This window comes from Scyliorhinus torazame, chromosome 17 (genome assembly GCF_047496885.1).
Source record: "Scyliorhinus torazame isolate Kashiwa2021f chromosome 17, sScyTor2.1, whole genome shotgun sequence".
Taxonomy (NCBI): Eukaryota; Metazoa; Chordata; class Chondrichthyes; order Carcharhiniformes; family Scyliorhinidae; genus Scyliorhinus; species Scyliorhinus torazame.
Window position 1 is genome coordinate 55,965,831 of NC_092723.1, and position 15,492 is coordinate 55,981,322.

At 47.1% G+C, this 15,492-nt stretch overlaps 1 protein-coding gene across 7 annotated transcripts in view; it reads right to left on the reverse strand.

Moving 5' to 3' along the window:
- Window positions 1–15,492, reverse strand: part of ppfia4 (PTPRF interacting protein alpha 4) — a 791,036-nt gene that overhangs the window by 64,462 nt on the left and 711,082 nt on the right. For all 7 annotated transcript variants that reach the window (XM_072480454.1, XM_072480451.1, XM_072480452.1 and 4 more), the window contains 2 exons: window positions 10,836–10,975; window positions 8,317–8,489 (listed from right to left, as the gene is read on the reverse strand). In XM_072480454.1, coding sequence (XP_072336555.1) covers window positions 8,317–8,489; window positions 10,836–10,975 — 313 coding nt within the window. The remainder of the gene's footprint in view (window positions 1–8,316; window positions 8,490–10,835; window positions 10,976–15,492) is intronic.

Here is a 15,492-nt window from a genome sequence, read left to right on the forward strand (position 1 = left end):
TACAGGCCCTTCAGCCCTCGATGTTGCGCTGACTTGTGAAACCACTCTAAAGTCCATCTACACTATTCCCTTATCATCCATATGTCTATCCAATGACCATTTGAATGCCCTTAGTGTTGGCGAGTCCACTACTGTTGCAGGCAGGGCATTCCATGCCCTTACTACTCTCCGAGTAAAGAACCTACCTCTGACATCTGACTTATATCTATCTCCCCTCAATTAAAGCTATGTCCTCTCATGCTAGACATCACCATAGGACCCACACAACTCCGGGTTCTTGTCCCGCTTCAGAATCAGTGAAATCGTGGCCTGTGACATCGTCGGGGGGAGCACCCCTCTTTCCCTTGCCTCATTGAACAACCTCATCAACACCGGCCCACTATCCCAGAGCACTTTTTATAAAACTCCACTGGGTACCCGTCCGGCCCCGGGGCTTTACCCGAATGAATGGCCTTCAGACCCTCCACTATCTCTTCCAACCCGATCGGGGACCCCAGCCCTTCTACCAGCTCCCCGTCCACCTTTGGGAAATTCAGCCTCTCCAAGAAGTGCCTCATCCCCTCCGGCCCCGTAGGGGGTTCCGACCTGTACAGCCTACTGTAGAAATCCTTAAACGCCTTATTCACCCCTGCTGAATCTCCAACCAGGTTCCCATCTCAGTCATTTACTTTCCCGATCTCCCTGGCTGCCTCCCTCTTTCTAAACTGCTGTGCAAGCATTCTGCTGGCCTTCTCTCCGTGCTCATAGATCGCCCCCCTTGCCTTTCTCAGCTGCTCCACTGCCCTCCCTGTGGTTAACAAGCCGAACTCCACCTGTAGCCTCCGCCGTTCCCTGAAAAGCCCAGCCTCTGGGGTCTCCGCACACCTCCCATCGATCTGTAGTATCTCCTTTACCAGTCGGTCCGTCTCTGCCCGGTCCACCTTCTCCCTATGGGCCCGTATCGAGATCAGCTCCCCTCTGACCACTGCCTTCAGTGCTTCCCAGACCACCGCTGCTGAAATTTCCCCCGTGTCGTGTTGACCTGTATGTAGTTCTGAATAAAGTTCCTCAGCCGCTTGCACACCCCTTCGTCAGCCAAAAGTCCCACATCTAACCTCCAGTGCGGGTGCTGGTTACTGTCTTTACTAACCTGCAGGTCAACCCAGTGTGGAGCACGGTCTGAGATTGTGATCGCCGAGTACCCCATGTCCACCACCCCTGCCAGTAAGGTCCTGCTCAAAATAAAGAAATCAATCCGGGAGCACACTTTATGCACATGTGAGGAGAAGGAGAACGCCTTCACCCTCGGCTGCCCAAATCTCCATGGATCCACCCCCCCTCCCCCCATCTGCTCCATGAACCCTTTTAATTCCTTTGCCATTGTTGGCACCCTGCCCGTTTTTGAGCTTGACCGATCCAAGCCAGCGTCAATAACTGTGTTGAAGTCCCCTCCCATGACCAACCTGTGTGAATCCAGGTCCGGTATCTTCCCCAGCATCCTCTTTATAAACTCCACATCATCCCAATTTGGCGCATACACATTTACTAATATCACCTGCCCCTCTTCCAGTTTCGCACTGACCATAATGTACTGACCTCCCACATCGGAGACTATTCTACCCACTTCAAACACCACCCGCTTATTGGTCAGGATCGTGACCCCTCTAGTCTTTGAGTCCAGTCCTGAGTGAAAGACCTGACTGACCCAGCCTTTCCTCAATCTAGTCTGGTCAGTTCCTCTAAGGTGTGTCTCCTGCAACATTACCACATATGACTTCAGTCCCCTAAGCTGCACAAACACACGTGCCCTCTTGACCGGCCCATTTAACCCTCAAACATTCCAGGTGATCAGCCTAGTTGGGGGGCTCATTGTCCCCCCCCCTCCCCCCTCCGCTGATCAGCCATCCCCTTTTTTAGGCCTGCCTCCAGCCCATGCTCCGCGCCTCTACCGGTCTGCCCCCAGGCAGCCTCCGCCCCCAACCTCCTCTCTGTCCCTTAGCCCAAGTCCCTCCCTCGTCAGCAGAGCATTTACCCCCCCCCCATTAACAACATTCTGTAACCCAACCCCTTTAATAAACCGAACATACGCACACCCCTCACTGCGCTTCCGTGAGCTAGCCCGTCCAGCTAGCTTGGTGGCCCCCATCCCTGGTGCCGGATAGTCTCCCACCTATTGTTCCCTTCCCACCCCCGCCCCGCCCGCTCATACAAACATACTCCAACATCAAACAACCTCCACACAATTGCCCGACAGAAAAACACCAAGATCTAAACAAGCACACCTCCATCCCCCAACAGTGCAAATGAAAACCTTAACTCACTCAGCTCGGCCGCTGGTCCCAAATCAATGCAAAAGGCATTACAAACAGCTTCCACAAAACGAAAAACTTAAAAAAAAGAACAGATAAACAAAAAAAGCAAAATAAGAACGTTGCAGCAAAGTTCAAAAGTTCTCAGTCCACCACCAGTCCTTTCCTCGAAGTCCAGCACGTCCTCAGGCCACTCAAAATAAAAGTGCTGTTCTTTGTGCGTGACCCAGAGATCGGCCGGATACAACAGATGAAACTTCACCTTTTTGATAAAAAGGATCGACCTAATCTGGTTGAAGCCTGCTCTTCTCCTGGCCACCTCCACACTCAGGTCTTGGTAAACCCGCAGGATACTGTTGTCCCACTTACAGCTCCGTGTCTGCTTGGCCCACTGTAAAATACGCTCCTTATCCAAGTACCTGCGGAATCTCACCACCATTGCCCTCGGGGGTCTCCCATTTGCGGCTTCCTCGCGAGCGCTCTGTGAGCCCTGTCCACCTCCAAGGTCGGGAGAATGTCCCCTCGCCCAGCAGCTTCTCAAACATACCCGCTATGTATGCCCCAGCATCCGCTCCTTCGGACCCCTCCGGGAGCCCAATGATTTTCAAGTTCTGCCAGCGGGACCTACTCTCTAGGTCCTCCACCTTCTCCAGGAGCCTTTTCTGCTGGTCTCTCAGCATCCCCACCTCCAACTCTACCGCAATTTGATGTTCCTCCTGCTCAGCCAGCGCCTTCTCTACTTTCTGGATCGCCCGATCTTGGGCGTCCAATCTAAGCTCCAGCCGCTCAATTGACTCTTTTATCGAGTCCAAGCAGTCCCGTTCTGCTTAGCAAAGCCTTCCTGAATAACTTGCACCAGCTGCTCCGTTGACCGCAGGGTCGACAAACCAGAGGTCCGGTCCTCCGCCATGCTGTCTCCTGCTGCAGCTTCAGCCCAAGCCTTCTCTGTCTTTCTGTTTCTGCCTTTACGACGAGCACTTCTAGTCCTTCTCCCCATGCACCGATGTGGGAATTTAGTACACAATTGCCTCTGTCATCAGTTTTATAATTCAAGTCCGGTAGAAAATCGGGGGAAAAGGTCCAAAAGTCCGACCAGAGCGGGAGCCGCCAAATGTGCGACTTACTCCGTCATAGCCGCCACCGGAAGTCCAAGAAACACAGAGTTAACATGCAGGTACAGAAAGCAACCAATAGGAAGGCAAATGGCATGTTGGCCTTGATTACGTGGGGATTGGCGTACAAGAATAAGAAGTATCACTACAATTGTACAAGGCTTGTTGAGACCACACCTGGAATACTCTGCATAGTTTTAGTCTCCAAATCTACAGAAGGGTACACTTGCCTTGGCGACGGTACAACAAAGGTTCGCTATATTGGAGAGGGTCATCCTATAATGATAGGCTGAAGAATATGCCTAGGCGCTCTGGTATTCTGAAGGTTAAGAGGTGATCTCATTGAAATGTATCAGATTCTGAAGTTTCCAGCATCACAGATGCCAGTTTTCAGCCAATTCAATTCACCCCACATGGTATCAAGAAACGACTGAAGGCACTGGTTACTTCAAAGGTGATGGGCCTTAACAATATTCCAGCAATAGTACGGAAGACTTGTGCTCCAGAACTTGCCATGCCCTTTGCCAAGCTGCTCTAGTACAGCTACAATACTGACATCTACCCAACAATGTGGAAAAATGCCCAAATATATAATCTGCACCAAAAGTAGGACAAATCCAACCACTATACCATCAGTCTAATCTTGATTATCAGCAAAGTGATGAAAGGAATCGTGGGCAGTGCTATCAAGCGGGACTAGGGTAGCATGGTAGCATTGTGGATAGCACAATTGCTTCACAGCTCCAGGGTCCCAGGTTCGATTCCGGCTTGGGTCACTGTTTGTGCGGAGTCTGCCCATCCTCCCCGTGTGTGCTTGGGTTTCCTCCGGGTGCTCCGGTTTCCTCCCATAGTCCAAAGATGTGCAGGTTAGGTGGATTGGCCATGATAAATTGCCCTTAGTGTCCAAAATTGCCCTTAGTGTTGGGTGGGGTTGCTGTGTTATGGGGATAGGATGTAGGTGTTGACCTTGGGTTGGGTGCTCTTTCCAAGAGCTGGTGCAGACTCGATGGGCCGAATGGCCTCCTTCTGCACTGTAAATTCTATGATAATCTATGAAATAACCTTCTCAATTTTGCTCAATATGGATTCTGCCAGGGTCGCTCAGCTCCTGATCTCATTACAACCTTGGTCCAGACATGGGCAAAAGAGCAGAATTCCAGAGGTGAGGTGGGAGTGACTGTTTGAATTTGTTTATTGTCACGTGTACCAAGGTATAGTGAAAAGTATCTTTCTGCGAGCAGCTCAACACATCATTAAGTACACAAAAAGAAAAATGTCCTTGCCATCAAGGCAGAATTTGAGTGTTGCATCAAGGAGCCCTAGCAAAAATCAATGTGAATCAGGGGAAACTCTCCAATGGTTGGTGTCATACCTTTCACAAAGGAAGATGGACGAGGTTGTTGGAGGTCATCATCTTAGCCCTGGGCATCATTGCAAGAGATCCTCAGAGTAGTTTCCTTGGCCCAACCATCTTCAGGTGCTTCATCAATGATCTTTTTTCCATCATAAGATCGGAAGTGGGAATGCTTGCTGATGTTTGGATAATATTCATTACCATTCCCGATTCTTCAGATGCAGAAGCATTCCTCGTCTATGTGCAGCAAGGTCTGGACAATATCCAGGCTTGGGCTGACAAGTGGCAAATAACATTTCTGACACACAAGTGTCAGACCATGACCATTTCCAATAAAAGAGAATCAAACCATCACCCCATGACAGTCAATGGCATTCCCATCGCTAAATCCCGCATGGACAACCTGACTAGCCAAATAAATACTGGGGCTACAAGAATGGGTCAGAGGCTTGGAATTCTGCGGCGAGTAACTCACCTCCTGACCCCACCAAAGCGTGTCCACAATCTACAAGGCAGAAGTCAGGAGTGTGATGGAATATTCTCCATTTGTCTGAATAAATGCAGCTCCAACAACACTCTAGAAGATCACCACCATCAAGGAGAAAACAGTCTGCTTGATTGGAACCCCATCCACCAATTAAACATTCACTCCCTCCACCATCGACGGACAGTGGCAGCAATGTGTATCATCTGCAAGATGCATTGCAGAAACTCACCAGTACTCCTTTGACAGCACCATCCAAGTGGGTGACCTCTATCAACTAATAGGACAAGGCAACACCACCACCAGCAGGTTCCCCTCCAAGTCATTCACCATCCTGACTTGGTATCGCCTTCACAGTTGTTGGGTCAAAATCCTGGAACTTCCTCCCTAACAGTACTGTGGATGTACCTACGCCACATGGGCTTCAGCAGTTCAAGCTAGCAGCTCACCTCACCACCACTTGCTCAAGGGCAATTGGAGACAGATAATAAATGCTGGCCGAGCAATAACGCCCACGTCCCTTGAAAAGAAAATTCTGATGGGGTTTGTTCTTTCCTGCTAGAAGAAGGGTGCATCGTCGCAGGCTCATTTAGGAACGTGATGAGAAGTTTCTTCACGGAGATGGCTGTTAATCTTGGCATTTCTCCATGAAGTTCGTGAATGCTCCATTGTGGAGGCTGAGGTAAGCGTAATTTTGGTCTCTGGTTGAATAAAGGGATATGGCGAGCAAGTAGGAAAGTGGAGTTGAGGTAGAAAATCAGCCATGCCTGCACTGAATGGCAGTGCAGACGAGAGGAGCTGAATGGTCTGCTCCTGCTCGATTTCTTATGTTCTCGTGGAAAGACGTTGACTCAAGGGGGTGAATGGCTATCTCCTGTTCCCATATAGCAATATAAATCACTGACACATTCAATGTATTGTACACTTGCCAGTGACTGATGCCTGTGTCACAACGAACACATTGCACCAACCTAAACATATTGGCAAACACATGGGAGGTGGAGCGGAGCACGTGATAATTCTACTTGAGCAAGATAAAGATTGCAGAGAAGAAGGGCATATAAACAGTGCCAAGTTACAAAACTAGACAGATTTGTACGAAACTAGGTCAGACGTTTTAACAGCTTACATAATGAAATGGGAACTGTATTCTAATACAGAATTGAATTAAATGTTGTTTTAAATTTCTGACAGTGATTTTTCTGACACTGGACTCTATTTTTAACCTCAGAAACTATGAATGTAAAAATTCATAATTTCATTCAGCAAAAAGCATTTAAAACTGAAACGTTTCATTAAATATAAAGCCTGCGCCCAAGAACAAGTCAAAGTTTGATTTTTTTTCATAGAATTTACAGTGCAGAAGGAGGCCATTCGGCCCATCGAGTCTGCACCGACTCTTTGAAAGAGCATCCTACCCAAGCCTACACCTCCACTCTATCCCCATAACCCAGTAACCCCACCCAACACTAAGGGCAATTTTGGACACTAAGGGCAATTTAGCATGGCCAATCCACCTAACCTGCACATCTTTGGACTGTGGGAGGAAATCGGGAGGACTCGGAGGAAACCCACACAAACATGGGGAGAACGTGTAGACTCCGCAGAGACAGTGACCCAAGCCGGGAATCGAACCTGGGACCCTGGAGCTGTGAAGCAATTGTGCTAACCACTATGCTACCGTGCTGCCCAAAGATTCTCAAGCAGCTGAGGACAGGTGCAACAAAACTGTACCAGTGTCGTACACACCATGAGGGGGGCAAAAGGGTAAAACCATGGACAGCTTAATATGAACAAGTGTGAAAGGTCACAGTTGTCAAATTCCAAAAGTTGGAAGTACTCCATCAGAGCAGTTACACCAACACCACCTTCCCATGCCCATCCCTCAATATCAATATTCCATCGGATTGATGGAAATCCCTACGTTTTCAGAGATAGATGCCCTGATATTACTGCAACACTTAAGCTTAGGGATAAGCAAAACTAAGTCAGTTGATGAAATTATTCCAAAGGCCCAAAAGCAAAAGAGGAAATATCAGCACCATGAAACAATGCCCACAGAAAATACAACTATTAATGGAGTGAGGGAAAAAATAAAGTGGAAATAAGTTGCTGTGCAATTCTGATCTCCATCAGAAATTATTCCATTCGTGGCGGAGTCAAGGTTCGTCAGATTTAAGTCATGTTACTTCCATTCTGCACTTTCCTTCAGTTTCCTGGTGGTCCTTAGAATTTGTTATTTAGGGCTTTCATCCTGACAATGCTACTTACAGAGGGAAAAACCTAACCCTCCCTGGCCAGCCACCCTCCCTCCAATATTTTTTTTTTTTTTGTTTTACACAGACGGACAGGTCCGACATTAATGGAGGAACTGAAAGGGTAGCATCTCATTTAATTTAATCTTCATAGAATCCCTACAGTGCAGAAGGAGCCCATTTGGCTCATAAGAGTCTGTACTGACCCTCCGAAAGAGCACCCTACCTAGGCCCACTCACCTACCCTTTCGCTGTAACCAGAGTTAACCTGCACATCTTTGGACATGAAGGGGCAATTTAGCATGGCAAATCCACTTAACCTGCACATCTTTGGACTGTGGGAGGAAACCCACGCAGACACGGGGAGAACATGCAAACTGTACACAGACAGTCACCAAAGACCAGAATTGAACCCTGGTCCCGAACGCTGTGAGACAGCAATGTGAACCACTGCGCCACTCTTTACATTCACCAATCTTGTTCCTGTCTCTATTTATTGATATACCAGGTTCCTGCTGTATTTCACCCAGATGACCATTATTCATGTATGTGCTTTGTCAGATCGAGTTAGCAGGTGCCCAGACATTTAGAGCAGTCTGATATTTTGTGTACATTCCAAGCAGGAGCAGGAAACCTGGCTGGTTTCCTCTTCCTGAATCCAATGACCAAGAAGTTAGCTGAATACCACTGCCACCTTCCTGGCTAAGAGAACTGCCTACAATCAGACTGAACGTTCCTGGTTTATTTGACTGTGTTATGTACTGAAAAAACTCGCAGAATTCTTTGACATTTAATACATTTTTTGAAAACCGGTTGGACATACCATGGACTGAAGCCATTTCCTTTCCGAGCTGGCCCAGACGCGCCTTCTCCTTCTTCCCAAACAGGCGGCCGATAGATGATTTGATGCCCTTTTTCTTTGAGGCTTTATGCAGCGAGTCTTGGCTGCTGTTGTTGCTGCTGGGATTGCTAGCCAGCTCCTCGGCTGTCAACGTGCTGAGAAGCAACCACCATAAAAGTGATCAAAAATAACCGTGAGAGGAAGCCTCTTATACACCAGAAAGTATTGATAACCTGCTTCCACTTTTACTCCATTCTGTAGCCAAAGGTTTGTCATTCAGTATTGTTAATCCTATCAGAACCTGGAGTGAAGTGAAACCAGAAGACACTTAAAAACCTAAGTTTCTGAGATCACCGAGTATCGCAGGTGTCTGTGACAGTCCATGTTCTAACTAACACAGAGTCAACACCGCTCCTCAGGAATGATGGATCGGCCTTGGGCAGGGTGTAGGGCAGATTCCTCAGAATGATACCAGGGCTGAATTACAATGCGAGATTGTATGGGCTGGGCTTGATCATAAACGATTAAGGGGTTATCTCACTGAGGCGCTTGGAGAATTTGATAGCATAAATAGAGAGAAGCTACTTTCCGCTGGGAAGTCCAGAACAACGGGGTGTAACCTTAAAAATCGAGCTGGTCTATTCAGTGACAGCCAGCAATACCTTTCTCACACAAACGACGGTGGAAATCTGGAGTTCTTGGCCCCAAAAGAACTGGCCTGGCTAACGCACCTGAAAATTTTAAAACTGAGATCGATAGGCAAAGCTATGAAGGAATATGGAATCAAACTGAACTGAGGTACATATCTATCACCCTTTCCTAGTCGAATAGCGAAACCAGCTCGATAGAATGACTGGTCTACTCCTGTGCTGAAGTAACAAACTGCAAGTTCCCGCATCGTCCCCAGTGATGCTGGCCACATGGATACTTGACCCACAATTAACACTCTCCCCATCTAAAGAGAGAGGAAAGACACATTAAAACTCAAATCTCTGGGAAACTGTCTTCTAAATTCATCAGGATTTGGCAAGGTGGATAAAGTCTTCAGGCAGGATGTAAATCACAGCAGTTGGACAAGAGGACACAAGTTCCAGCAATTTAGGATTGATTTTAGGAGATGCTACACAGCCAGAAGTAATGAACACATGGGAAATTCTATAGTGAACCAGATGGGGTTTTAATGACAATCAGCAAAATCAGTATTTTTAATTCCAGATCTTTATTGAATTCAAATTTCATCTGCCGTGGTGACATTCGAACCTCGGTCCCCAGTTGATTACCTTGGGTTTCCAGATTACTAGTCTTGTGACAATACCACTATGCCACTGGCTCTTCCAACTTTCTTCTTGAATACCTTATGAATTGAATGCCATTCTTACTTTCCCCATGCCATTCCAATTTTAGTATTTGGCGCAATTTTAGTATTTGCTTTATTTTCTGTATAACATTCCTGTGAAGTGCCTTGGAATGTTTTACTATGTTTAAAGAGGCCACATCAACATAAGTTGTTTCTGTTTCCTTCCTGAAATGCTGGTTTTAAAATCTATTTACAATTCAAATGTCACCAAGCTGGACTGTGACAAGCTGTTAAAAGACCATTTTAGAATGCATAGGCACTTCCTGAGACTAACTGGAGGAGGAAATTATCCCTTGTACTCGCACCTGAATGAATTATGTAAATAAAGCATTTTGGAATAAGAAACCAACAACAGTCTGTGGTATAGAGGAAGCAGAGTTATTTCGAGGGCTGAGGATGTCAGCCGTGGCTCAGTCATCAGCATTCGCACCTCCACCAAGTCACAGGTTTCTAGGTTCACGGACTCGAGCACAACAATAAAGGCTGATGCAGTGCTGAGGGAGTGCTGCACTGTCGGAGGCGTTGTCTTTCCGATGAGATACTGAACTGAGGCCCCACCTGCCTGTTCTGGTGGAGGTTAAAGATCCCATGGCACTATTTTTGAAGAAGAGCAATGAAGTTGTGTCCTGCCCAAATTTATCCTTCAATCAACATCACAGAATCAGCCTATCTGGTCACTATCCCATTACTGTTTTGTGGTGTCTAAATTAGCTGTTGCGTTTTCTACATTATAACAGTGACAGCAGTTCAGAAGTACTTCATTGGCTATAAAGCACTTTGAAATGTTTAGTGATTGTGAAAAGCCCTATATAAATGTCAAGTCTTTTTTAAAAATAGAACATACAGTGCAGAAGGAGGCCATTTGGCCCATCGAGTCTGCACCGACCCACTTAAGCCCTCACTTCCACCCTATCCGCCCTATCCCCTCCGAAGCTTCCTTGGGTTACTTGGATACTAGTGTCACACGAGACAAATTATGTATTCGGATTGTGCATTTTATGGTCATATGGCTATCATAACTCCAGTGGAGAGAAATCGGGGACACATACTCGAAGACTGCCTGTGCATCTTCAATTTTATTTGCTTCAGAGATAGTTTTTTTAAAACCGTGCAACGTGGTTTAACAATGTGTAAGTCTCCTTACCCTCGACTTTCTTCTTGGCTGGTTGACTGAAGTGATTGCGCCAGCTTTTCCAGCCTCATGGTCCTCGGTGATGAAGGAGGGGATGTTTCGCATCTGATTGTCGTTTTATCTTCACGGTTGTCATCCCTTGTCACTGGTGACTAAAGCACATATTGAAAGGTAAATGGAGTGTAGTGACAGAATTGTTGCCCTGGTAACTTCGTCAAATAATCCAAAAGCAATAACAGAAAAGGTGAATTACAGCACTTTTCAAACAACCAGTTCTGTATAATTTCTTCGAACCAACAATATAGATTCCCTTTAATACTGGAACAACTGTGGAGGTGCAGGGGTTACAATAATTTGCAGCTGACTGTTAACGTGGAGAACACCACAAGGTTCTTCACCGTAGTAGAAAGACTCAGAAGAGATGTTTAAAAGCATGTTATTTTTCAAATATATTCAAGGGAAATGGGTGTCACTGGCTAGGCCAGCATTTATTTACCTTCTGTAATTGCCCTTAAAAAGGTGGTGTTCCAGGATTTTGACCCAGCAACAGTGAAGGAACGGCGATATATTTCCAATTCAGGATAGTGAGTGGTTTGAAGGGGAAATTGAAGGTGGACATGTTCCCATGTCCATAGGGCAGCACGGTAGCATTGTGGATAGCACAAGTGCTTCACAGCTCCAGGGTCCCAGGTTCGATTCCCGGCTTGGGTCACTGTCTGCGCGGAGTCTGCACATTCTCCCCGTGTGCGTGTGGGTTTCTTCCGGGTGCTCCGATTTCCTCCCACAGTCCAAAGATGTGCTGGTTAGATGGATTGGCCATGCTAAATTGCCCATAGTGTCCAAAATTGCCCTCAGTGTTGGGTGGGGTTACTGGGTTATGGGGATAGGGTGGAGGTGTGGACCTTGGGTAGGGTGCTCTTTCCAAGAGCTGATGCAGACTCGATGGGCCGAATGGCCTCCGTCTGCACTGTTGATTCCATGATTCTTATCCTTCTAGATGGTGGTGGTCGTGACTTTGGAGGGTGCTGTCTCAGGCGCCTTGGTGATTTCCTGCAGTGCATCGTGCAGATGATACACCTGGCTGGTGGGTGGAGTGAATGTTTTTGGATGCGGTGGCAATCAAGCGGGCTGCTTTGTCCTGGATGGTTGAAACTACGGTGTCTGTGACGTTAAGCGGATGAGTGTCATGGTGGGATTATTTCAAGAGAGAATTCCAGAGAGTAGGGCCCATGCAACGGAATGGCTGAAAGAAAAAGATTACATGTCTGGGGCTGAGGGACAAAGAAAAAAGCACAGACTGGGCATAGTCGAGGCAGGGTGAGGAGAGACCAAGAATGAATTTGTAAGCAAAGGTGAGACTTTTGAAATTGGAATTTGAGCATTTGGGTTTTTAGGGAGATAACAGCAAAGGGGCAATCCAACCAAGAATGAGACATGAAACAGGCAGAGGGGTTTTAATGGGAGTTTGTGTTGAGTGGAGCTTGGCAGACAGTACGGAAGGATGGGAGAGGTTTGGAAGCAAAGAAAATTTGAATAATGGTTTCAGTGGTGATGGAGTGAGTAATGCCAAAACTGGGTGATATGAGATTACTCTTTGTCCCGTTCAGCAGAGAAGGAGATGGAGTTAGGAGACAGTGCTCAGAACGTTTTGCCATGGCCAGATTTTGTGGCTTTGATCCCCAATGTCTGGCTCATCCACAATATGACAGCACAGTGGTTGGCATAGAGTAGAGGTAGTTAATGGAAGAATAACAATGTACCTTCACATTTCTACCCTAAGGTCAGCAAGCGTAAGCAATGGGCAGCTGATCCACTCAGACCTATTAAAGTCCAGAATGATTTGCCAATCTGTGCTGCATTGCTTATTTTGGGGCTGGACACGTGACCTAAGCATCTGTGTGTCTGTGAGGCAAATACAAATTCAATCAGGTGGCCCCCTTCGCCATCCCCTACCCTCTTTGCCCCCCCCCCCGCCCCCCTCACCCACCGAGTCATGCCAGAGACACTGCTTGCACCTTCAAATATATCACCGTTTGTCCACTGTTGTGGGGTCAAAATCCTGGAACTCCCGCCTTAACAGCACAGTGGATGTTCCTGGAGTGCTTGAGTACAGCGCTGGGCTATTATATTTGAATAACTTTCCCTGTGTTCAAAATCAAGGTTCGAGCATGAAGGATTAGTCTTTGGGTGAAGTGCGTATAAGCAAACCGCATCTACAAACCACAGCACAGTAATTAGCTAACTAATTCAGGACAAGAGGAACAGATTTAATAAGGAACAGGAATGAATTAAATGAGGGCAGATGGTTGGGTGTGAGGGAATGAGGACAAAGATTTCCTTACACAGTATGTAAACGTGGTGGGGACCCTTGGGGAAAACACCTCAACTGAAATAGTATTTGCTGTAAACTATAACTTAAACACTTCAAGAGATAGGAAAATCCTAATTTTGCAGGCTTAAGGTTGAAAACAGAAATTCTTGAAATGCACAGCAAGTTAGTATCTGAAAGAAAAAAGAAAAACTTTGGATTCAACTCCAGCCCGCTGGTCGTTAACATGAAGCCTGCAACTTTTATACAGCAAATTGAATATTCACACCAATAAATAGTTTTATTTCCACACATTTGTAAATTAAAATAATAATAATAAAAATAATCTTTATTGTCACAAGTAGGCTTATATTAACACTGCAATGAAGTTACTGTGAAAAGCCCCTAGTCGCCACATTCCGGTGCCTGTTCGGGTATTCAGAGGGAGAATTCAGAATGTCCAATTCATTTAACAGCAAGTCTTTTGGGACTTGCGGGAGGAAACATGAGCACCCGGAGGAAACCCAAGCAGACATGAGGAGAACGTGATGACTGCACACAGACAGTGACACAAGCCGGGAATTGAACCTGGGACCCTGGAGCTGTGAAGCAACAGTGCTAACCGTGCTGCTCCATGCTTGCGGGTACTTGTGAATACCCATCCCACACTGAGTATTTCCTGCTGTAATGGGAAGCTATTTCTTAAAGCAACCATGTTTGTATGAGGTTACTCAGTGTAAAGTCTAACAGATTCATACAAGAGAACTAGAAGCATATTTTAAATGGAACAACCGGTCAATTAAACCATTAGCATGATGTCACGGTCAGTGAGGCTCACAGGCTAAGGATAGGATTCTAGTGTAAGAATTTCCATTTCATTGAGCTTGTTTAAAACATAACATTTTATTTGATTAAGACTAAAACATAAGATTCCAACTACGCAAAGTAATTTATAGCAACAGTACAAACAATGGGGAAACAAAGTAAGCAGGCTTCCTATTGGCCCATTCTGTCTAGATCCCCAGCAAGACTAAAGGGAAAGGTTAGGTGACCAGGATTTATCAGAGGGTAAGGGCACAATATCACAAAGAAACAGGAACAGTTTTCTCTTTGTTGTCCTTTTTGCACCTCAAAGGAAAAAAAGTACTTGTTTCAGAGGGTGGTTTTTAATATATCACTCCTCTTCATGCCTTGCTTTCAGTTCATGGTTATATTACGAATTCTTCAAGTCTCTGCAGTTTCAAGAATAAAATACCCAGAAGCGCTTCTGGAGCTAGGTAGCAGGTTCCAGTCTTTGTTTGCAGCCTGTAATGGTTTGTATGGCCTGTAGATAGATTCTTTCAGGTTCTCTGCAAGTTCAGAAATACAGCCTTTCTTGAGAGAGAGCACAGAGGAGGGAGAGAGCACAGAGGAGAGCGAGAGCACAGAGGAGAGCGAGAGCACAGAGGAGAGCGAGAGCACAGAGGAGAGCGAGAGCACAGAGGAGAGCGAGAGCACAGAGGAGAGCGAGAGCACAGAGGAGAGCGAGAGCACAGAGGAGAGCGAGAGCACAGAGGAGAGCGAGAGCACAGAGGAGAGCGAGAGCACAGAGGAGAGCGAGAGCACAGAGGAGAGCGAGAGCACAGAGGAGAGCGAGAGCACAGAGGAGAGCGAGAGCACAGAGGAGAGCGAGAGCACAGAGGAGAGCGAGAGCACAGAGGAGAGCGAGAGCACAGAGGAGAGCGAGAGCACAGAGGAGAGCGAGAGCACAGAGGAGAGCGAGAGCACAGAGGAGAGCGAGAGCACAGAGGAGAGCGAGAGCACAGAGGAGAGCGAGAGCACAGAGGAGAGCGAGAGCACAGAGGAGAGCGAGAGCACAGAGGTGAGCGAGAGCACAGAGGTGAGCGAGAGCACAGAGGAGAGCGAGAGCACAGAGGTGAGCGAGAGCACAGAGGTGAGCGAGAGCACAGAGGTGAGCGAGAGCACAGAGGTGAGCGAGAGCACAGAGGTGAGCGAGAGCACAGAGGTGAGCGAGAGCACAGAGGTGAGCGAGAGCACAGAGGTGAGCGAGAGCACAGAGGTGAGCGAGAGCACAGAGGTGAGCGAGAGCACAGAGGTGAGCGAGAGCACAGAGGTGAGCGAGAGCACAGAGGAGAGCGAGAGCACAGAGGAGAGCGAGAGCATAGAGGAGAGCGAGAGCACAGAGGAGAGCGAGAGCACAGAGGAGAGAGCGAGTGAACAGAGGAGAGAGTGAGTACAGAGGAGAGAGAGCATAGAGAGAGAGCATAGAGGAGAGAGAGAGAGAGCACAGAGGTGAGAGATAGAGAGAGAGAGCAGAGGTGAGAGAGAGCACAGAGGAGAGAGAGCACAGAGGAGAGATAG